This window comes from Manacus vitellinus, unplaced genomic scaffold, assembly GCF_001715985.3.
Source record: "Manacus vitellinus isolate BGI_N305 unplaced genomic scaffold, ASM171598v3 scaffold_0_pilon, whole genome shotgun sequence".
Taxonomy (NCBI): Eukaryota; Metazoa; Chordata; class Aves; order Passeriformes; family Pipridae; genus Manacus; species Manacus vitellinus.
The window spans coordinates 21504082-21528451 of NW_021938789.1; the positions used below are offsets into that span (position 1 = coordinate 21504082).

Sequence of the window (24370 nt, forward strand, 5' to 3'; positions counted from 1 at the left end):
TTGCAGAACACTGAAAAACACGAGTAATGCAGAACCACCAGATTTCCAGTAATTAAATCACATCCTCTCCTTCCACTGTGCTCCATGCACATTCCCACACGGATGCATTCTTACCTCCTCTCTCTCTGTGCTGTTCTAACCCCAACCTATTATTTTAACTTTAGGGCATATAACTTCATGATGCCAGAAAAAAATGTAAGTTAATAGCCTTCTTGACTATTTTGATTCGAAAAATGGATGCCAAGAAGGGATGGTTAACCACTGGGCCCCTAAGCTTTTACACAAGTAGAATTATCCTCCTCTCATATTGAATTACTTCAGAGATTATGTATCTCTGAGTTTTTGCTGTATGGTTGAGTGCCATAGGCAAAATCTATATATATATTATGGCTTTCCCTACTATTTTAAAAGGTTTTTTTAGTTTTATAATGTTTAAAAAGTTGTTTTTAATCTCTTCTTAAAGGTTGACGGGTTTTTTTGAGACATATTGTCAAAACATCAGATGCTTTTTTAAGAAAGTAAATAGCTTTTTACTTTATAAATACAATGTTGATTGCATCTAGTTTTGCATATGCCAATGTTGAAAAAAAGGCTTACTATCCAGAAGACAAAATGAGGTTAATCAGTTTAAAGCATAGTGGTTAAATTACAAAATAAAATTATCTAGTAATTATGAAATTTTGAAAATTATTAAATAAATTATGTGTTTATTTTATTACATTTATTATGTTTAGTATTTATTACAGCTTATTTTATCCCATGTGCAAATTTACAACTATTGTGTTAGAAAAAGAACTGTATTAAAAGTTTCCCATAAACTTCATATCTTTTTGTGGGTTTCTGGAGTGTAACCTGTGAGTTAATATGTTTATGCAGCTTGCAAAGATGTATTCTTTTAACTTCAGCTTTCAGCTACTCAGGGCCCTAGCAGAAGCAGTTTCTACAGGCCACAGCTGCTGCTCTCCCTCTGTGAAGCAGCAAGGAGAAACACCAAGATCCCTTCCACAGGCTGGGACTCGTGAGAGTTGTTACTTTTGAGGGCAGAAGTTAAAAAGCCACATAGGCAAACAGCCCTCTGTCCTTTGAAACAAAGCAGGAAACAGATTCTGAGCACCCTCTCTCCAACCAGAGCCAGAGGTGAGTAAAGATCTTCCCAGGGAGCAGTAGAAGGCTGGCAACTACTTTTGAGACTTAGCCTGCTTGGGTCAGATTTCAATATTGAAGCTGCTCAAGCTGTTCAAGGTGGATTTTTACATCACTACTAGCTCAGTGTGATTTCTATTTGAAGGTTTCCGTGAGGAAAACTGCTTTGAGGATCTCCACCAATGTATTTTAAGAGATTTTACATTCTACACATACTCCTGGTTTCTATTTGTGTTATTTTTCACAAATGTGATTTTCTTTCTTCTTCCTTGTGTCTGCAATCAAAGGAAACTATTTGAGTTCTTCCATGTCATTTAATGTCAGCCAGAAGTGTATTAAATGACCAAGTAAACAAAACGGGAATGAAAATTCAGACACTGATGTCTAATAGTAAGTACTATAATTCAGATTTGTCTTATGAGAAACAACTGTCTAGAAATGTTTGGGGTGAAAAATGCCTTTGCACTACTGTATGTATAAAAAATGAGATTGCATGATGAAAACATACCCATTTACACCACATAATCTGTACCTGTATATGATACCCAAACATTAAATTTTATATGACAAAATTTTTGAGATGGTTGGTTGTTCATCTGAACTCCAGTGAAATGTCATGAAACTTTTGAACAAGCTTTTCTACGCAGGCAATTTGAATAAGCTTCCCCCACTGAGAGTTGTGATGAGTTTATATTACAGTCAAACCCTCTAGTCTGACTTCTCACAAGCTGACCTGCTGTGAAAAACGGGCTCCCTGTTTGAGTTTTCACAAACATCCTAAAATGCCACAAGCTCCATTTGTACCCACAACTGGTCAAAACTTGTTTTGACAGTTGTTGGTACTTACATTTTCTAATGAATCATGCACTTGTTGTTTAGCATTCACAGATGTAAAGTGAGAAAATCACGAAAAATGGCTTGCCACTTCCATTGCTTTTAAAACTGAGCAATCTCTTCATTAAATGCATAGAAACACTCTAGAATGCTCAAAGCACACTACGAATGCTAAACTGTTACTGGAGCTAAAAATAAAATCAAGAAATTTGTGGAGAAAAAAAAAATCTCCAAGAGTTGTTAAAGCTAAAGTACTACGTCCAGCTGGGAGAGTCCCTTGAAAAGCTGAGAGCTAGGACAGCACTAGTAGAAGCAGGAGCGTGTTTACCCCGTGGTTACGCTCCCCCAGCAGCTGCCATCAGCCGCCAGTAGAAGCACGGCACGTGTGTTCAGCCCAGTCCTGCTTCTGGAGACAGGCAAGGATGTTCTCGAGGAGGAGGTCGCCACGCTGCCCGTGATCCCTGCTGAGGGCACGGACGGGCGTTTAGGGATGCAGGAGAGCACAGGGCAGCGAAAAGCAGGGAAGGCGGCTCTCGCAGGCACACCACGCCTCGGGAGGGTGGCGAAGGCGCAGCTGAGGTGAGTCCGGCAGCAGACAGAGCGGGCCGGGCCGGCTCTGCGGGGCGGGCAGTGCCGGGGCCGGCGGCCGGCCGCCCCCCGCAGCCCGTGCCCGGGGCGCCGCGGGGCCGGCCGGGCCCGCTTCCTGTGCGTGTCACTCACGCGGCGGGGGAGGGGAAGCGCCGGCGGCGGCGGCGGTCCTCGCGAGCGGGCGGCTTGGGCATCGCAGCCGCCCGTCCGAGCGCCGCCCTCCCGCGGCCCGAGCCGACCAGAGAGTCCCGGGCGGCGCGGCCGGGGCCGCCCGGCGGCGGCGGGCGCTGCCCGGCCGGGCCCGCGCGTCCCGCGGGAGGCGCCATGTCTACCGGCGAGGCGGAGCGGCTGTCGGCGGACGCCGACGGGGCCGCGGGGGGACGAGGAGGAGGAGTGGCTCTATGGCGGTACGGACCTTCCCCACCCCCGTGCCCAGCCCGCCTCCCCGCGCGGCGTCTCCGGCGCGGCCGCGGCGGGGGGCCGTTGCGGGGGTGCGCAGGGCCCGGCGTTGCCCGCCTCCCGGGCCGCTGAGCAGTTGTTCCCCCGTCTCGCCGCCCCCGTGGCTGCTCAGTCCCCTCTCTCCTCCCGGCCAGCCCCCCGGCGGCCGCGGCTCCCGGCCTCCTGCCCTGCCCGGTGTCCGGGGCGCTGCCAGTGCCGCGACCCTCCGCCGGGCCGCGCAGCCGAGGCGCGCTGGGCCTGGGCGCGGGGGCCCCGCGTGCCGCCCGCGCCTCACACGCACCCCCAGGGCGGCCTCCCGTCCCCTCGCTGGCCCCTGGCCGGGGTCCCGGCGTTGCAGTACTGAAACAGCCTTAGCCTTTTATACATAAACTTTTTTACAACTTTAGGGACTTTCTGTACGTTCAAATGGTGATGAAACCTGTAAACTAAGCCTTGCCTATGTGGTGGACCTGTCGGTGTAGAGCACTCTGAGGGCTCGAGGGTCTGCTCGACTAATTTCAAAACTGAAACGTTAAGAACACGTCTTCAGTAGTAATCTGAAGAGTTACCCAATCTGCATAGCAAGATATCTGTCATAGTTGATATTCAGGTGATTTTATTCTTAAGTGGTGTGTTTCTTTTCTCTTATGGTAGATGAAAATGAAGCAGAGAAAGCAGAGGAAGAAAAATCTAGGTGAGTATCTTGGCAACTGGAAGCCCTGCAGCATGGCTGCACAAAAATTGTGTTCTTTACATTCTTCTTCCCAGCTGCTTGAAAGTTGGTGGCACCTGACCATGCTCTGATGTCTTTGAAAATGTCCTTAAGATAGTGTGTTGGACTTGGCTTTTCTGTGAAATTAGGTCACTAGACTATGAAAGTTATTTTAAGTTTTAACTGTATGGAGACAGTAACCCCTCATAAAATGTCAACAGGTCTCTTATTTCTGTAATCATTCTGCTTTGTGGTCTTAGTAATGGATCAGGACTTCATTTGTTCAAGATGATTTAGAAACTAAAAGACAGCCTGTCTCCCAAAGAGTTTGCTGTGTGGTTGCAAAAAGAATACAAGGAAGCAGTGGAAGGTTACCAGATAGGTGGATCTAAACATCACATCTGCTTAGGCTTTTGGGGTTGTTTTTTTTCCCTAGTAAGACAGTATTGGAAAAAAAAATTGAAAATGCTTTGGAATTATTTGGGGGGAGCCTGCTTGAGTTATAAGGAGCTGTAGTAGAGCACAAAGATGCTTCATTAACTTCTAGTGAAGTTAATGAAGATTAGTAGCAAGGACTGACTGGAAATGGGAATCAGTTGCTCATGCTGAATGAAGAAGTCCCACAATTGGTAAAATATGGAAATTTTTGATTGTCAAGATATATTAAACAAATAAAAGGAAAGCCAATGCATGAAAGCATTCACTGTTATTTTCTATAGATGCTTCAATTTTTCAGTGCAAACTTTTGCATTTAGTTACCCTTGGTGAACTGCTTGTTCCTAAGCTTGCTCAGTTGCTTTTCTGAACTCATGTCAACTTTTGACAGGCACAGAATGATAAAGCAGTAATGACCTCCACCACATGACTATATATGATATCGTTGTGAAGCAGCTACTAGATGTAATTATTTGATTCCCATTGGTTTTGTAATATAAGAAGCAGAGTTGTTTTCTGTCACTTAACAAGTTTTTAGACCTCTGTTGCATTTGTCTTGAATCCATCTCTTTTCCAAGACAAAGAATTCTAGTTATTTATTTGCTCTTTATTTAGAAGCTATTCCTTATCAGTTGATTCCTCATGTTCTTGACCTGGCATCTTTGTCAGTATTAGTGTTATTTAAGAAAATTACTTGCATGGTGACCAGAATGATCTTTAGAAACAGTTTATTCCATGTTCTGGTCAATAGTGTCTAGCTTGACTTTTGGCTGCCTCAGTACATAGTTTTGGACAAAAAACCATAACAAATATTATCAGTTTTGGTATTCTTCATATCTAGAAAAATTGTGAGGTGTTATTCAGATTCTGTAGCTAATCTGTCCTTTTACCAGGTGATGAACTCAAAGCTTGAATCCCGAGGCAATACCAGGGCTGTGTTGGGTTTTGGTGCAAAACTTGCGAGTGGGTATTTTGCCAACAGAATATGGGATTAGAATAATTCAATTCCATAAAAATTGGCAGTTGCTCACTCATTTCAGAAATACCTTTTCAGTGAAAGAATGTTGTTTCTAAATGGCTACCTGCTCACTCCGCTGTTGTGGTGCAGCTCTTAATAGCTAATGGAACTATGGAAGTTAAAATAATTGCTGTGTAAGAAACAGCAGTAGGTAGGCTCAGTGAGCTTATTTGCATGGGTTTGACAGAACTGGTCTGGTCATTTTTGGTGGACTGGTAGTTTTAAAATGTTTACAGTTTTCATTCTACAGTTAAAATATAATTGAATTAATAATTGAATTGTAGCTATTCCATATGGTTGAAGAAAATTTCACAGTGCAGATATGGGAATTCTGTTTCAGTGCAACATTACTTGTGGGTGTTTAAATGTTTTTCCATTATGTCTTTGAAAAGTGTCAGTCTACAGGGAAAAAAACCCCTGTTATTCTCCCTTCATATATTATGAAATATTTCACTTTGATTTCAAAAGAGGATCCGGGTCTAATGCCTCATTACTTCCAACTATTCTGCAAACATCCAGCTAGTACGATAGCTAAATAATATAGATTTTTCTTTTTTAATAAATTGATTTTTTTAATTAGTGCAGAAGACAGCTGGAGCTTTGGCTTTTCATCTGGAATGATCTAGCAAAGCTTTTTTCATCAGCAGCTGATACATGTGAAATAATACATGCATAAATACCTAGTTTCATCTTTTCCTGTTTGTTTTTATTTAAGTGCTCCACCCCCACCTGGAAGTGAAGAGGAAGCTGCAGAAAATGGCGTTGTGAAAACGGTAGTTTTAAATGTGTTTTTGAAATACTGCTTTAATATATTTTGATTCTATGATTTATCGGGAATTCATGATTTGACTAGGACCTATAATTAAATGAATTAATGATTAAGTGTACACCTTTGATTTTATTTTTTCTAGAAGGTGTTTGCAGACTGCAGAAACTGTAGAAATTACTAAGTTAGGAAGTCAAATTTCCAGGTGTGCTCCACTTTTTAAATCTAATTTACAGACAATAAATTTAATAGTACTTATATTTTTTGAGGGGGAGAGGAAAGATGGTGCTTGAAGAGAGCTGTCTTTTATCCAAGCTGTCCTTTTCAAAATGATGCTCCGTTTTTTTTCTCAGGGATAGGAAAATAAAATCCTCTGATCATTTTTCTTTTTTGAATGGGATAAACAATCACTATTTGCAGAACTATGTGTAAATATGGATCAAGAGATGAATTACCTGTGCATTTTAGGGGCAACATAACAGACTTGTTTGGTAGTAGTCGTCACTGTTTAGTGTGTCTTACAATTTCAGTGTTAGTGTGATGAAGGAAAGGACCAGGAAATTAAATTTACAGTTGCAGTGTTGATAAGAGGACTCAGTTTACTGTGATTGGAACAATTTAAATATGTTCTATGACAAAACTGTAGTTTTACTTAACTGGGAATTTTTAGCTTGTGTCTTGCAAGAATTTTTTTTGAATGATGCAGAAACCACGATCATGATATTTGTGTAAGTTTTAAGGGCTGGCTTCTCAAAAGTATTTTTTTTCAATAACTTCTTCTGAAAGATAGTACAACTTTATAAATTTAAAGTTGGGGGAAAAAAGTTATAAAAACTTAAAAACTTACTTTGGTTGTTTAAGATGAAAAGATATTTATTGAAAGTACATCAAAGGTGTTTTGTGTGATGCTAATGTTGTAAGTGGGTGGTAAATTTAGTCTGTTAGATACAAGGCAACAATAATACTCTTTTTTGGACTTGCTGATTTTAAAGTATTTCTGGAAATCCTCATAGGTGCAGTTTCCTCGTACTTGCATACCTTTGTATTTTTCACTTATATAAAGCCTAGCATTGTTAGGATATCATTAGCATATCTCCATAAAATTGAGAACTTCATGGTAAATGGTGTGCATGAAGGTTCAGCAGCAACTTAGAAAAATGGGTGTTGTTCAAGTTGGTTGAATAAGGAAAAGGGAATATTTCTGTGAGGAGGAAGCTAAGCAATCATTCATTATAAGAGAAATGGGGTTTGGTTGAGAAGGGTTGCCTTTGCCCCATGACTAGACTCATCATTGTTATGTAAATTATGTTAATGTTGTATAGCAAGGATGAACTGCACTCCAACATCTTATCTTCTAAGCAGCTGCTTATTTTTGTCTAATTTATGTACCAGGCAAGTTAACAGTATAATAGATAAGGGCTAGAGGTCAGCTGTGCATGGATAACTGCAGGCTGCCTGGGCAGAATCAGCTTGGCTTTGGTGTGTTCAGCCTCTTCCTGAAGGATTCCAGTACATGAATAAGAGTGATTTGGTTGATAAAGTTCACTTGGATTCCACTATGTTTCTGAAGAAGTTACTCACCAAAGGATTTTAAGAAAACTATGCAGTTATAGAATGAGTCCCAGATGGATAATTAATGTGTAAAAGATAGAAAACATGGGGTAGAAGTCAAGGTTCAGTTTTCATAGTGAAGGAAGGTCACCTCCAGTGGGAATTCTCTGGAATGTTGTGCATAACCTGTGCTGTTTAATGTGTTTACTTGGAAAAGGGCTAAGTTGTGAAATCACAAGTTTTCTGATGTTACAAAGTTAATCAAGATAGTAGGAGCAAGGACTGACTGGATGATACACAGCTATTGAATTCTGTATAGAAAGAGTGATGTTCATTGGTGAAAAAACAGGTTTACAAATAAAATGATGGTCTCTGAGTTGATCATTACCACTTAGGGACACAATAAGATATGTAGACAGACCCACAAAGTTGATGGTTAAGTGCTAGTCTGGAGTCTAAAAAGCACTTAAACCGTGTGATACAGCAGGAAGTGAATATAGAACAAAATGGAAGATATCATTATACCATAAATTCATGGTTCAGTTGCACCCTGAATTCTGACTGCTGTTCTTTCCCCTCCTGTCATAAAGGCTACTACAACTGGAAAAGTTGAGAGAAGAAGAGCAGCAAAAGTAATTGAGGTAGTTTTCATACCAGGAATGGCTGAGTAGCCAAGGACTTCTCAGCTGGGAAGAAAGACATACATAGGATATGATGGAGGCTGACAAAATCACGTATGGAGACTATAAATAAGGATTGACTCCTCACAGTCTCTTCCATATGAGGACTGTGTCTGCTAAATAAAGGTCTTAGGAGTCAGAATGAAAACAAATAAAATATGTTGGATCTTTATGCCTTGCCAAAGAGTGTCACTGCTGGGACCTTTTATGAGTCTGCGGAAAGTCTGGACAAGTACTTGAGAGAAAGATCCATTGGGGGTTCCTGAAAAAACCAAACCATAACTGGCTTAGGAGGTGCCCCGAGCTTATAATAATCAGCAGCTGAAAGAGTTAGGGAGGAACATCATATGGATTTTTTTCTCTCCTCTGTGGTCTCTATAAGGAGAAACCAAAACAAAACACCTAACAAACCCAAAATAGTGGACGAGGTGAACTCTTGGTGTGAGCTGGCATGTCTATTTTGTATACCAGCAAGCTTAAAGGCTGTGGGACAGAACACATAAAGTGTACTCTTGTATCTGAAGTATTTTATGTAGTTTACTGATGTTAGGAATGAATAGATTTCTCTGAAGTGCAGTGTTTGTAATCAACTGGAAAAACATGTATTTGAGTTACTCTGGATATATAATTGATGATGGCAAGAAGCTAGTCTTGCATATCTCTAAGTTCTTTCCTGAATGACAAGGTAAGAGTAGAACCAATGTGTATGAGCTAGATAGAGGGAAGAAGGATATTAGATAGTGGAAACTATTTTATGCTTATTTAGGAAATGTCATGTTTCAGATACTTGTAACCTCCTAAATTTACTGTTAATGCTACTCATTTCTAAGGACTAGGAAGAGGAGAATTTTCTTCTTTCAAAGATTTCTAGAGCAGATAATTTTGTCTGGATTATTTTTCCACTTTAAAGGTAGGTGACTGCCTATTGTCTAAGCAATGACTTTTTCTTTTGTAGAAAGTGGCAGAGGCTGAGGATGATAGTGATAGTGATAGTGATGATGATGAAGATGATGTTCAAGTCACCATAGGAGATATTAAAACAGGAGCTCCACAGTTTAGGTAAGTTATTTGCAAGCACTTTTAAGATTGTATTTAATTTTTAACTTAGTCTCTTTAATACTTGTCAATGACAAATTGTATGTGCAATAAGTGTTAATTAGGAGTTTTTTCAGCAATGTTTTTAATGATAGATGACTTGATAACAAAGTGAAATGAAATCAGTGAAGTACAAGGAAGAGCTGTTGTATGAGTTGTATTTTCAGATTTTGTATTAAGTTTGTAAAGAGGAGAGTTGGTTTTTATTTTGGAATGGCTATGTTATATAGCATTTTTGGTGTTCTTACTGTGATAGTGACGTTTTGGTTGCAAAGGGTTGGGTGCCAAGACATGAGATATTTGTCTGTCATCCTGTTTATAGTGGATATAGTTCTAATTAGACCTCTGTAGTTTCAATTCCTATTGATGTCCTCAAATAAGATTTTAATGTAGTTCAGGATGGAGCTGCCAGTCTCTAGAGGTTACTTCTCGAGCTCATGGTTTAGGTATTTGTACCATATGAGAATTTTTTTGCTGCTTTTATTGCCCCGTACTTCTTCTGCTTTTGAGAAAGAACTTGTTTTCTCTGAATGCTTTTCAACAGTGTTACTTTTACCCAAAATTATAAAATAGTATTATTCATTGCATGGAAACTTTCTGAGAAAAGTGGCTTGCTTGTTTTTCTTGACAATCTTAATATTTTTATGCTTATTAAAACCAGAGTTACTAGAGTGCTGTTTCTTAATAGAAATATGACAGGTCTGCAGGTAGGTCTGACTCATATATATCATTATGTTCTTAACTTTGGAATGAAGGTGATTTACTCCCATTTGAAACGATATTTTTAAACTTTCAGTATTTCATATCCTAAATTATTGTGCAAATCAATGTAATATTTAAAAAAATAGAAATTCTTTCAGTTCTTTATTTTTCCGCTCTCAATAACTTGCAGTATTCTTGTGATGTTGGCAGTGGCTTCAAATTTTATGAGACTAAAGCAAAATTAGATTTGTATTCTCCGTGGATTTGCTGGTGCTCTTTCCATGAATACAGAAGACAATGAGCAGATGATCCTGAATTTAATTGGAGTAGAAAGTTTTATATAGAAATGCTTATTTTCTGAAAAACCTTTTTTTCTGGGCAAATTGGACAGAAAATTCATGGAAGGCCAGTAATCTAAAACAAACTGAGCATTGCTGTTCATTTTAACTCCAGTAGACAAGTTTCTTTTATAGGATTAAATGATTTTTCCTTTAGTAGTCCACTGCTGTTTAAAAAAAACCCATTGGATTTGTTTGACAAAGTCATGCACAAATACAGCATGGCAGATCAGAAGGTTAAATGTTTTGTATCAGTTTTATGCTGTTCTAGCCCTTGAATGAAAACTAAAACTGCATAGAAGTGGATGCACTTGCCTTCTAATTATATTTTCATCTTATTATGTTATGAGTCACCTGTGAGAATAAGATGCACATAAATGGTAATGAAAGCTAGCTCTTAATGTTACAAATTAACTGTACTGTAATTCCTAAACTAGTTAAATCTGTTCAGTATTTAGATTTCTGACTGCATTTTTATGAAGAAAACTCTCAAGTATTTTAGAAAGTGAAAAGTTATGTACTTTTCTGTTGGTCACAGGGATAGGTGATTGCTAGAAGCACTTTAAAACAGACAGCATTTCAATCATTTTAGAGAGATGCTTGTATTTTCCACTTCTGTACAGATTAAATGGAATGATTATGAAGAGAGAAAATGATCCATCTAACCCCTTCCTTTTTTTATTTATTTTATTTTTACTCTAATCCCCAGACTGTCATCTGTATCCCTAAATGAATTGCATTTTTCCTCTCTCTCTCTTCTTCTGGTTCTGTCCATTCTTGTTTCTATCAAGGTCTTTATCCTTTCAACTCAGGAGGAGTGAATGGGACTTGCTTCACAACTGTTTATTAGTTGGAGAAGTTGCTACTGAGCATAGAAAGGTACTCTCTCTTCCTCCTAGGCTGATCTCTTTACTTTTACAGTGTTGCCAGCTTGGAAAGCTAGAGATTCAGGATGGTGATTGAGCCTGGGTCCAATTTGTTTCTGGATCTAGCTATCTCTTGTTTTTTGTTTTCTTCTGGTTTGAAAGTTTCCTTTATCTAATTCATTTTTTTGTTAATTTCCTGAAGTTATGGAGCAGCACCTGTGAATCTCAATATTAAGGCAGGAGGACGAGCTTATGGATCTTCTGGTAAGAAAATTTACACAGTACTATTAATAAAAATGCAAAAAAACCCCAAACATTGGATAGTTTTGGATTAAAGAAATAATTTTAACTTCCAAAACTTCTTGATAAATTTAGCTTTTTCTTTCTGTTATTATTTCTGAAGCATATTGCAACTGTTAAAATTCCATTTAGTAGAGACAGAAGGCTCTAACTTGGTAACTTTTCTTTACAGGTGCAAAAGTTAAAGGACTGGATCTAGATGCACCAGGGAGTATTAATGGTGTGCCACTTCTGGAAGTAGACTTAGATTCTTTTGAAGATAAACCGTGGAGAAAACCAGGTAATGTCTGGTTTATGTTAACTGATATATAGGTGTTCAGTAGGTTATTTTAATAGTAATCCTGGTGACTGCATACAGGTGCCACCTGCCCTATCCCTAGAAGGTGCTGTGCAGTCTAACTTGTAAAAAGCAACTAAGTTACTTGTTGCCTTCCTGCTGTGCCAGAGAGTGTGTGGCTGTGCCATGTTTCTTAGTACTCATCCTGCTCATATGTTAGGAAAAAGACTGTAGGACCTGCCCTTTTTTTTTTTTTTATGGTATGTGTATATCCTGAACTTTCCTTGGAAATCTGTGTTTCTGGGGAGATTACTGCCACTGGTCTATGCTAGGGGACAGAAGGTAAAGCAGAATGGAAAACAGTTCTAGCAGGTTTGAGCAGGAAGAATGGTGAAACGTAGCTGCTTGTGCTGCGTTGTATTCATGCATAGACATCCATAAACCTTGAAGAAGGAAACTGTGGCTTTCCACATGGGCTTTCCATAAGTCTTCTCTGTGTATTATCTCGTTGGCTCAAGTGATTTGTCCACACTTGTCTAATAATACCAGCATTGGTTGGTGTTTTTAGTAGAAGTACATCTTGCTGCTGTGTATAGTTTTTTTCCAGTGTTTGTATATGGCTTTGACGGTGCAAATGGTGTCTACAAAATAGGAAAAATAGTCTTTGATGATAATCTGGTGTTTGAACTGTTGAAATGTATTCTGAGCATTTGACTTACGTTTAGTCCCTCTCTTAAAATAAAAATACTTCATGGCATCAAACAAGCAAAATGTAATGAACAAGCAAAAGGGAGTGGTTCTTCACTTAACATACAGCAAAACTGTAGATCTTACATTTATCTTGTTGTAAAGATATAGGGAATTATCCTAGGATGTTTTCTAAGTATTTACTCTTGATCCCTAATTCACGATGCTAAGCAAGATATTCTTTCTGACTAAATTTGAATGTTCTTATAATCATAGCCATGAATACTTTATGCTTACTGATGTATTGTCCATTTCAGTCGTGTGTTTTTAGGTCAGTACCTAATCAGTTTTGCTGTTATCAGTAGTGGTGTATGTGTGTTCAGTGAAGAAAAGATGAACTTCGTAATGTTCTAAAAACCTGTGCTTTTGTATTTAAAGGGGCTGATCTCTCTGATTATTTTAACTATGGTTTCAATGAAGATACCTGGAAAGCTTACTGTGAAAAACAAAAGAGAATACGAATGGGTCTTGAAATTTTACCAGTTACCTCAACCACAAATAAAATTACGGTAAATAGTACTTTTTTGGTATTGTAAATGGGTTTTTGACCTGTAAAGCTGCTTGTGTGTTGTAAGCTTGTTCTGCCCAGTTCAGTGTGTTTGTTAGAGTTTGCACCTGACTCCCTACCCTGAACCTTGAGTATTAGTGTGTTGCTTCAGTGGCAGTTGTTTGGATAGTGTGACAGACAGCTACAGCTAGATTGCATCTGTACCTTTATTGAGATTGTGGCCCATCACTTAAGAGTTGTATGGTTTCTTAATGGGCAATGTGTTATTTAACTTAGGCTGAAGACAAAGCTATGGAAGTAAGACCAAGTGCAGAGATTCTCGATGGCAGATACCATCTTTTTAAGGTGAATTTTAGTAAACTTTTGTTGGTTGCTCTCATTTTTCTTGAGTATTGCTTCCCATGCCACCACAGACTGATAGAAGAACAACTGAAATGGACACAGCCATTATTTCATACTCTTCATCTTACATCAGTGACTTTCTGTGTATGTCACAAATTGCGGATTAAAAAGTGTTGCTTTGTTCGTCACTATTCTGGAAGCATGTGAGTTAGTGGCTTGGTAAACTAACAAATTTCCCAGTGAAACTAATTTTTCTTTATGTGATGATTTATTTTTAGTTGCAGTGCATTTGCTTGTGCAGATGTGCTTGGGAAGCTTTTGTAGATTATGGCATGTTTATTTTTCCTGTGGTGTTTTAGCTCTTACTGTTTTGTTTTAGCTCTTACTGTGTTTTGTAACAGTTATCCTTGACAACTCTGAGATATGAAAATCAACCTTCATATTTTTCTGTTTTCCATTTGGGATTAGAAGGCAATAAATCAAGTTATGTATAATAATTTTTCCATTCAGAAATGCTGATTTTCAGAAAGCAGAAGAATCTATATGATAGGATTTATCCTAAGGATTAAACTTTCTTTTCAACTTCTCATTTTCTCATTTACTCATTGGTTTGATACTAGAGTTGAAATTAAAATCCAAAGGTTATTTATTTTGCTGATTTTCAATATGCAGTAATTTTTATTCTTGAACTGTCTTTAAAATTACTTGGAACTGTTTGTTGCTTTCTTCTGTATATTCCTGTGACAGAAGTGTCAATTGCAGACAGGTATTTTTGTGTTCCCTCATGTGCTACTTGAGGGTATTGAGTTATTTTGATTTTATCAGATCAGAAGCTCTCTGGGGCTTTTTGCCATCCTCAGTTATCATTAATATAATACTGTGGGACATTAGACATAGTGGGCAATAGAAGTTAAAATTTGCATCTGACTGAACTCTCAAACTTCTCTAAACTCTTGTCCTAAAGGAAGAAGAATAAATAGTCCAAACTAAAACTTTGCCTGTTTCTAGCTCAGTATTGACTGTGCTGATCAAACAGTACAGATAATTGTGTTGTAAGAGTTTGTAGTATGTTTTACAAGGAGTTTACGTATAATTATGAGGTTTTTTCCCTCTCTTCTGTAATACTAAGTCTCATGTAATTTACATGATATATTTGATTTAGTCTCCTGTAACTGGCAAGACTGTCTCCTGCATTTTCCAGTTACTCATTAATTAATAGAAGTCTTACAGATTTTTCAGATAAATACATATATCAAACCTATACCATACCTATTTGGTACCTTTTCCCCTCTCATATTTCTGGATACAAAAGATTAATTAGATTTTTATTGGCTCTTAACTATTTATGTTCATTTTTGTGAGTTTGGGAAAGACATGACTGTGTTTAGAAGGGAGATTCTGCAGAAACCTAGTAGTTCACTTGCCTACGAGAAGCTGTGAGATCATGGCTCATCTGATGATATAGCATGAGTGAACTAGCTATGTAGAGTGATGTAGCTTCATGGTTGGTACAGTGGGAGTGACTTTAAAAACAGACTCAGCACAAAGTTGTCTTTAGTGTAGGTTTTTCTTTCATGTATAACTGCTGCTGAAGTAAAACAGTACTTGAAGTACTTGCACTAAAGGTCTTGTGTAGTTTTAATAAAGTGTCGGTGGAATTTTACAGTACTTCAGAAACAGTAGGATGTTTTTGAAGTATTCAATCTGAGTTAATGAAAAATCTTTTACAGTTTGCATAACCTCAAGTATGAGGTGACTTCCTGGTATGACTTGGAAATTAAGTGGTTACTAGATCTCATGGTCAGTGAGGCAAACGGAGAATCCATTCAAATTTCTTGTTTCATGGTTTGTTGTTGGATAGCAGGCTTGTTAGATATCTCTGTTAAGATTATGAAGATCTTTTTTAAAATTGTTTGTTTCTTTTAAAAATAAAGGTGTTATTTTTTTCATACAGGAAATTATATAAGAAAATCAGTTTGGTCTGTTGATGTACAAATCAAATGCTTGGAAAATAAATATTTAAACTATCTAATCTTCTGTGATAATTCACTCTCTGGCATATTGCTTCTTATGTCTATTAAACACAGTACTTAAGTAGTATATCCTTACAAATACGTAATTTTGTTAGCTGCGCAGAGGTAACTGTTTAAAATTCCAAGTAAAGTTGGACTTACTTTCTTTTTGTGTTGGCTATGTTCTATGTTGAGTATTGGAGCTACTACACTTCTGAGGATGAACTAATGATGAAACATTATTTTGAAGGTACAGCAGGGCAGAACTGGAAATTTGGAGAAAGAGTTGGCAGTACAGTCGACCAAACCTGATTTCACATCTCCGCCTGCCTTATTCAAATCAGGAATTCCAGCAAACAGGTCAGTTAGCTGTAACTCAAACCCAAAAAACTCCACTGTTACATCTGTGAGTTTGAAACTTATGATTTTTGTAGGAAGAAAAGGGAAATATGTTTCTGTAACAGGTAGAAATGAGGGGAAGAGATACCCTAATCACATTTGGCTTAATCACACATGAATGCTGTGCTACCTTCTTGGCTTTTGGGGAAAGAGAAAGTAGAAGGAAAAGGGAGAAAAAGCAGCAGGACCAAATAACGAGACAGCTATAAAAATCCAGTTGTTGATGTATGACACCATGTTTTCTCTGTAGAATTAGATTGTCCAACAAAATATTTCTAGCTTGGGCTTTTGTGAGTATTAGCTAATACACCTTTTCACTTTAACAAAATGGAATCAAACAGTTATGACTTCAACAACTGGAAGAATTCCTGGAACCCAGTCTCTTTCCTGTAAGGTAGCTTTAGCTTCTCCGTATTTTAATAATTTATAATACTTTTTTTGAAATGAGATAAATTATTTCCTTACTAGGTATCTTCCCCTCCTTCTCCCAGCCCCAGGCTTTAAGAAGTTCTGTCTTTTATATCTAAGCTACTGCTGTTTGATACCTGGCACTTGGCTTAGGATGAATCTGTGCTGCTTCTTTACTTTAGTTATTTATTTTATTTTATTTTACTTTAGTTATTTAGTGTTCCTGTTTAAGAGTTTTGGTTCTGTGCAGATTAAAAACCATTGTATTATAAATGATAGTAAGAGAGGTAGAACAGACTGTACACTTTCATCATTGACTGTTAAAATTGAGCTATGACCTGTTTTTAGTGCTGCATCCATGAGTACCTCGACTAATTTAGAGGCACTTGTGTTCAATTATCCCATCCTGTAAGAGTCAGTCCAACATGCAAATGTATTTCTCTTGGGCAGGAAAAAAAGCTTGTTTCATATCCTTGCCTGCAATTTTCTTTCACTCCTAGAATATTCCTTCTGGTAGCCTAAATTTTTCTCTGAGCTATCAGGTTGTACTGCTCTGTATTTAGTGGATTTTTAGTTCTTTGTTTTTCTGTTTTTCTTTGTCTAAGAAACAAAAATAGTCTTCCAAACTTTATGCAAACCCTATAGCTATTTTTTGTAATTTTCTTTTTTGAATTGTTTTTGATATGTGTTGTTCTTGTACAGAGTTCTCAAACTGGGATGTGTTTTTCACAGGGTAAAGCTTCCTAATCTGTATCTAGCACAGATTTTGTTACAGGATTTCAGTTCTTTATTCATCTCACTGGTGCACAGATAACCTCTAAACTGCTTTAAGAAGTAATTAGTAACCAGGATGTTAAAAAATGTAGTCAAGTTTAAAGTTGTAGAACAATGTGTCGCATAGATTCTGTGATTGTGTGAAATATACAATTGCTGTGACAACTGTATCACATTGTGACATGTCACTTTGACAATTGTATCACTTGTGCATTTCAGTGGTTGGAGTAGGTTGTTTTATGTACATTTAGTGTGAATACGGTAATTGTAAGTTGTTACAATAGCAAAACATGTTTAATACCTGCTCCTTTGGATACATTTGCTTAAAATAGATTCTTCTGTAAAGAAAGAAGTATTTCTACCAAGTGATCAGGAGAGATTTTGAAAGAAAACTGTATGCCCAGGAGTCTTGAGATTGGCTCAGTGAATGAATATGTCTTATATATACAATCCATATAAGTTTTCTGCTTGAATGACTTGCTTAACGCAGCTACTGTTTTCTGTATATGAAAGCCTATATTACTAATTTCTTTATATCCAAGCAGTGTTTTGTGGGGTTGGATTTATTTTCTTCTTTAGTTAAAGAGTTTATTATAGGTAGGCAGAAAATTTTCAGCAATACAACTCTTTGATAATTTAAAATAATTGCTTTTATACCATGAGGCATTTGCAATAGCCCTGTTGTGAGATTGCTGGAAGCATTTCTCATGTAGCAATAAAACTTCTCTAGGCTTCTAGCAGTAGTTTGATACATTTCATGAAAAGGAGGGAAAGCTGATGCAGCTCAGTATAGAAGCATTGGTAAGGAGAAGGAAAGACCTAGGCAATTTATCTCACTGGAAGAAGCAGCAGCTCTTCTCAGTCACAGACAAACACTGCCTCCAGAAAAGCCAGTTTAGGCATCAGAAAGTGGGAGGAATAATACCGGAGGGATAAATCACAGTAATTAAGGTAAAGGGGAAAAAAATTCAGGGCATGATGCTAATGTTAAATTACTGCTTACTACTAGCACTTACTACTCAGGGCTGCAGCATTCCTTCATGGATGATTTTACATATGGATATTGCATTACATATTGCTCTTAGATTGCAAGTCTGGGAACAGATTGTGGGGTTTGCTTTCTTTCATTTGTTAGTAAACAAACACTAAAATAATTTTGCTTACTATTTCTACCTTTCTGGTTTGAGTACAGTAGATGTTTGCATATAATTGCAGATGAATTTCTCAAAAAAATTCAAAAACCTCTGAGGCCTAGCAGTGATATTACTCCCTGCCAATATGGAAGTTGTAGGTGACAAAACAGAATTATTGCTCACCAGCAAATCAGTGTTACTAATTCACTAGAATTGCATCCTAACTGTGTAATTCAAAGCAAAATTCAGTGTTTGTTCATGTAATGTGTTTCTGAGAAATTTTGCTTGAATTTATAAACAATGGCTGTCTTAATTATAACTAAGATATTAGTTGTTTAGAAATGACATCTGAATTTCTTGCCTTTTTTCTGTAATACTTAGAGCTGTTGAGTAGCATAAAGTATAGTGTAGCCCTGAAGGATGAGTTAGGTTCATAATGGAAATGGTTTAGTGAATGGACATCACATACACACAATATGGTATAAAGTAAAATCTTTGTTCTCTAGAGGTAGTTAATGAAAGATTTATTGTGTCCATAGCCACAATTAAGGTAAAATCATGAAGGAACCTCTTTTGACTTTTGTGCTTTCTAGAACATGAAGAGGATTTTATGTATTTCAAACCTGTCCTAACCAGCTACTTCATAGAAATATCTTATATCTTTTCAGACCAGTGCTTTTCCTTATGTCACTTTTCAAGGACTGTGAGAGAGTTTTTCTTTAGTAGTAGAAAAATAAGTAGAAGTTTTATTTATAAGCTGGCTTCAAAAGCTGATATTTTCTCATTAAAGCAATACCTAGAACAGCTCTCCATCAGAAAACTTTTTCTGTCAGAAGTTTTCTGGTTTTTAACCTCCATTTATGCTTTTACAGTTAATAAAGAGTACATTACATTTAAATGAGTTTCAGAGAAATTAGCCCATCAGTGCAGTGGGCTATTTATTAGCTTTATCTGTGCTTGGGCCTTTCTGTAAGCAGATTTTTTATAGAAAATGGATTTGTGATCTGTCATTACTGTGAAAAATACAGGTTTTTCTTGTTTCACGAACTAACCTTGCAAGACTAAATGATGGAAACTCAGATATTATTTGGAAAAAAAAAGTCTATTTTCTATAATAATGATTTCTGTAGTAAATCTGCTTCTGATTTATATCAGTCAGTGGTAAGTGAACTCAGCAGAGTTGAGGATGTCCTCAAGAGGAGGAAAATAAAACAAAACACATAAGCAAATCAAGAAGGAACAGAAAAACATATTAAATATGGGTTTTGAAGTGCATTATAATTCTATAATTAGTAGACTATCTTATAAGTCTGCTGAATAAATGTGACATCCAGTAGTTAGACTATTTCTGAGTTCTGAAAAGTGGTATGGAGATATTCCAAAAAGCAGATTATTTAGATTATCTGTGGTAAGGATATGAACTTGGATATGAAGCTATGAACTTGGACAATAATTAGGTTTGTCTTTTTTTTTTCTACTTCTTTGTTCCCCTCTTTCTCTTTGCTCTGTAGAACCTAAATAAACTCATCTTGCTAAATGAGATTATCTTTCTGAATTAAATCTCCATGGAGAATGGTATTCTTAGTGCAAATGGCTCATAAATAACCATTCTGTAATTAGAGTGAAATAACTCAGAGTTGCTGGAATGTTCCTTTCAAGATACACTTTGTATGAACTCTGTTTTGGGTTCACATGCATCCCACACATGTGGACTGCCTTTTTTATTTGGGTGTATCCATTGGGAATTCATCTGTATCCCAGGTGCCCTGATTGTGTAAGAGACAAACCATACCCTTCCTTTTCTTTGCTTACAGCACAGACAGAAACCTAGTAATGCCTGCTTAACATCTTATTGTTAGTCTAGATAATGTCTAGATAATTTTTCCATGTGCCAGCTTGCTGTGCCTTAAACACGATCCAAGGTGTCAGATTTGCCCTTTTACAAAAACTGCCAAACTTAAATTCTGACACTCAGATGCCTCCCCTGCTTTTGTGCAGTTTATGTTTTTGACAGTAGTGTCATCTGCTGCTCCATCTGCAACAGAATATATGCTTCCTCTTGTTCAATTTCAAGCTCTTCTAGTGGAGTACATAATGAAATCATTATTGGAGTCTTGAAAATAGGGAATTTGTGAAGTTCAAGGTATGATGGCAAATTCCTGAAGTCATCCATCATTATGAAAATTAAATCTCTTGGCAGTTGTCGGGAAGAACAATGGACATAACACTATACAACGTTATTTAAATAATAATTATTAAGCACCAGCTGAGTGAGATTGAGGGAGCATAGGTGTTACTCTTCAGAATCTAGAAAAATTAAGTGAAAGCTCCGTTCATTTCAGTAAAATTGATGTCTAGGAACCAACTAACTGGTAGTCTAGATTTGCTTCCTTTGGTCATCATCATCATCGCCATGGCTGGGCTTCGCAAACAAAGACTTGGGAAGGGCTTTACCCACGTTTGTTACAAGCGAGTTGGTGGCTAAAAAGGCCGATACGAGACAGGCACGTCTGGTTGGTATTACTCTGCTCTCCATTGCTGGCAAAATCCTGGCTAAAATACTCTTGAACAGACTAATACCTGCTATAGCAGAAGGAATTCTACTTGAAAGCCAGTGTGGTTTCAGAGCCAACAGGAGTACCACAGACATGGTATTTGTTCTCAGACAACTGCAAGAGAAGTGTAGGGAACAGAACAAAGGTCTCTATATAATCTTTGTTGACCTCACCAAGGCTTTCGATACTGCGAGCAGGAAAGGTCTGTGGCAGATTTTGGAACATTTAGGTTGTGCCCCCAAGTTCCTTAAAATGATCATCTCATTCCATGAGGATCAGCACGGCCAAGTCAGATATGGCAGTGCACTTTCTGAGCCCTTTCCTTTGGTAGTGCAGTGGTGTATTTGGGTTGCTTCCCAAGCCAAAATTCTTCTTGTAGTATGGTTGAGGCACATACTGCTTTGATACCAGTACTCTTGCATTGGTGTCACTGTGTGTGTTTTCAGTGCTGATTCCAAGAGTTTCTGGCAGTGTGCAGACAGTGCAAGAGAGAAAAAGTCTTGACTGTGCTGTGTACATCACTCCCAAGTGGAAGCCCTGTAAATCAGTGGAGCGAGCCAAGCGGGGACTTCTTGATGTAGAATAGTGTCATCTATCATACACAAGGACTAAAGCTAGGTAAAATGAGTTTTCTAGGATATGGTTTAGATAGTTAAGATACCAGTGATGGGGAAGTACAAATGTGTGAGAACTCTAAAACCAAATGAATTGTCAGAGTGAAGACTGAGACAGTGAAAACAATTATTGGTTTAACAATTGTTTTATAATACCTATGTTCTCCATTTAATTACTTAAAGCAGAATAATAATTCAAGGTATAGTAATGCTGGAATGCCATGCAAGACCACTGGGGAGGTTTAGGAAAGCAGGTGTTGATTATTTCAGAATTTAGAGTGTAATAATCTAACTCCTAGGATGGGGTATGAGAAGACCAGAGAATTTCTTAAATTTGTGTTATCATTGGAGCAGCTGCTGTATAGTCTACATGTTCTATTTTGTGGCTGTGTTCTCAGACTCTTGTACCACTGGACTGTTTAGTTCTTTTTTTTTTTTTTACTCCGAAGTATTGTGCTTAATAAACTTGCTTTAAAATCCAGGCGGAAGCTCTAAACCCAGATATTGAAAAGCTCAGAGGACAGGCATTTGGATCATCCTCAGTATGCAGTCTGCCAAGGAACTTCATATTATCTCTGGGAGATCTAATTGTTTCTTCATGCCCTAGTGTCTGCTGCATCTTTTTTAGCTGCATTGGAATCTAGGTATTTGAGTAATTGGAGTCAGAGCTATTGGTCTGGCAGAACTTTGAGCCTGTAATTCCAACTTCCAGCTGTAGTCCCTGCTATTTGTATTCATGTGGTTAGTAGTACATTATATGCAGAAAAGACAAGAACATGTCTTCTAAAACTAGAAAAAAAATTCTATGTTTTTTTTCTGAATCTTTCTTTTATCTGTAATATATCATACTATTAATAAATATTGTCAATTTTCTCTGCTATTGTTTCCTTTATGGGTGAGGCACAGATATACCTTTGTTTTTCTCAACTATTAGTATTGTAATTTTGTACCTCATTTTCTAATGGAGTTGATGTAAGTGAATCCTACTTTTTAATCTCTTTTAGAAATTAGCAATGAACTGTGGATCAGGTAGAATCATAGAATGTTAAGGGGTTGGAATGGACCTTGGAGATCATCTAGTCCCATCCCCCCTGCCTTGTGCAGGGACATCTCCCATTAGACCACATTGCTCAAGGCCTTATCCAACCTAGCTTTTATAACTCTTGTGCAGATAGGTTTTTTTCTATCTGCATAAGACTTATACATTTTCTGTAAAGCTTAGTTTCTAGGTTTCATTTGTTTTAGGGCTGCAAATAGGAAAGTTCTATAATATAGATTATTCCTCTCTTCAAAATAATGATTCCCATTGTCACAGATATCAGGTTTTAGTTTTTCTAGATGACATTCAGATCCTCGTTATATTTTCTGGTCTGGTACCTGGAGGACTTCTTTAGTGTCAGTATATTCCCATGTAGTTGATTTACTGAAGATTTTCAGATATGGATTATGCTTTGAATTTTACTGTTTGTATCCACTAAAATGCCATCATGTCTTAAAGTCAAAAAAAGTAAAAAAAAATAAAGTCACAGAGTCAAAAAAACAGGCGAAACTGATCTCTCTGAGAGATCAAAAGTAAAAGTGTTGTTCAAAAGAAATTGTCAAATGCAAGTTGGCAGAAACTGGGGGGGAAAGAATGTGTATATGTGTCGCTTTTCTTGTCATCTTTCTCTAAAAATTCATTACTAATTACTTCTAAAGTAAGTGTTCTTAATTTATATTGTGTTCTGTTGTTGCCTGATTAGATTGTGAGAGAGACTGAGGTGGGTCTTGTGCTGCTCTACTGCTGGTTTCTTTAAAGGAGGTGAACGTGGTGCTTAATCATGGAAATGTTTTAGAGGTGTGTGAGGGAGAGAGACTTAGTGTTTTGAAAAAAACTGAGGAAAAGGAGTATGAATGGCTGGTCTAAGATTCTTTTTGAAGGTTTAGTCTGGGAGTCAGTGTTTACTAGTTTCATATACTTTCTATAAGATTGTGTATTCCAGGATAAGAGAGGTAGCATCTCATTTTGTTCAATATGTGTTGCAGTATCAATACTACACATGGAAGGATTTGCTTATGTTTATTTGTGCCTTCTATCTTACCTTTACTTGATCTTCCATGGAATTCTTCATTGTGGTTTCATGCAATTTAGAAATCGTTTCTAATTAATAGTTTATAGCTATCTTACATTAGATTTTTGTGGAAGTTCTGTATAATTTATTACTTTATTATTGAAGTTTTGGGATTTCTTTCTTTTTTTCTTTTTTTTCTTTTTTTTTTTTTTGTAACAGAAGAGTAGATTATTATCTTGTATGGGGTGGAAGGAGAGTGTTAGAGAGTCAGCCTTTCTCCTGCAGGAGTCTTTATTGCTACGTTGTTTAGTCCTATACACTCACATACTTCAGCAAACGCATCCCATTTAATGTTTTTCAGAAACAGTCTTTTATGTTTTCTACAGGAGAAGGAACTTTGACATATGGAATGAGAGCAGTCCTTAAGGCTTTCTTCTCTCTCTTTTCTTTTTCTTTTTTTTTTCCCCTTTTCTTATTCTGCTTGCTGATCTGGCTTGTCCTGTGTTGCAGGCGAATATCTGGCACAATAGATGTGATTGGACAGAGCATCACTATCAGCAGGGTGGAAGGACGACGGCGTGCTAATGAAAACAGCAACATACAGGTTTTATACTCTACATTTGCACTCTACCTTTGACTAAAAGACAGTTTTGCTTTCCCCATAGCTTCTGATTAAAACATGTCAGTGTGCATGAATGAGTAACACATAAGTAGCTTTAAGTTCAGGAATAAAGTTGTGGCAGTTACTGAAATATATTAAGATGAAACATTTGATAAATTTCAAAAGATAAATATTTTGGTATGCCTCTTACTGAAAGGAAATGAGCGATACTGCAGATTTACAGTCCAGGAGACAGCATTGGTTCTGCTAGATCTGCATGGGATTAGGTTTTGTTTACTGAGTGACAAAGATAAATATTTAAACTGCTCATTTGTCCCCTATTCGCGCCAGACACTAATGCTGAAAGTGAAAGCCCCCTCATATGTAGTTTGAGAAATGCAGTCTTTTAAAAATAAGTTGAGAAGGAATAAATAGTTGATAGTAGATTGTTTTTAAATATATTGTACTATTTTACCACATAAA

General features: G+C 37.4%; 2 protein-coding genes across 2 annotated transcripts in view; one reads left to right on the plus strand and one right to left on the minus strand.

Moving 5' to 3' along the window:
• Positions 1–2891, minus strand: part of SCFD2 (sec1 family domain containing 2) — a 191960-nt gene extending 189069 nt beyond the window's left edge. The window contains exon 1 of the mRNA XM_029962751.1: positions 2698–2891. Coding sequence (XP_029818611.1) covers positions 2698–2891 — 194 coding nt within the window. The remainder of the gene's footprint in view (positions 1–2697) is intronic.
• Positions 2890–24370, plus strand: part of FIP1L1 (factor interacting with PAPOLA and CPSF1) — a 40562-nt gene continuing 19081 nt past the window's right edge. The window contains 11 exon segments of the mRNA XM_018069179.2: positions 2890–2940; positions 2942–2972; positions 3658–3697; positions 5884–5941; positions 9121–9224; positions 11369–11430; positions 11639–11746; positions 12869–12999; positions 13275–13343; positions 15603–15712; positions 23797–23890. Of these exon segments, the coding sequence (XP_017924668.2) occupies positions 2890–2940; positions 2942–2972; positions 3658–3697; positions 5884–5941; positions 9121–9224; positions 11369–11430; positions 11639–11746; positions 12869–12999; positions 13275–13343; positions 15603–15712; positions 23797–23890 (858 nt within the window).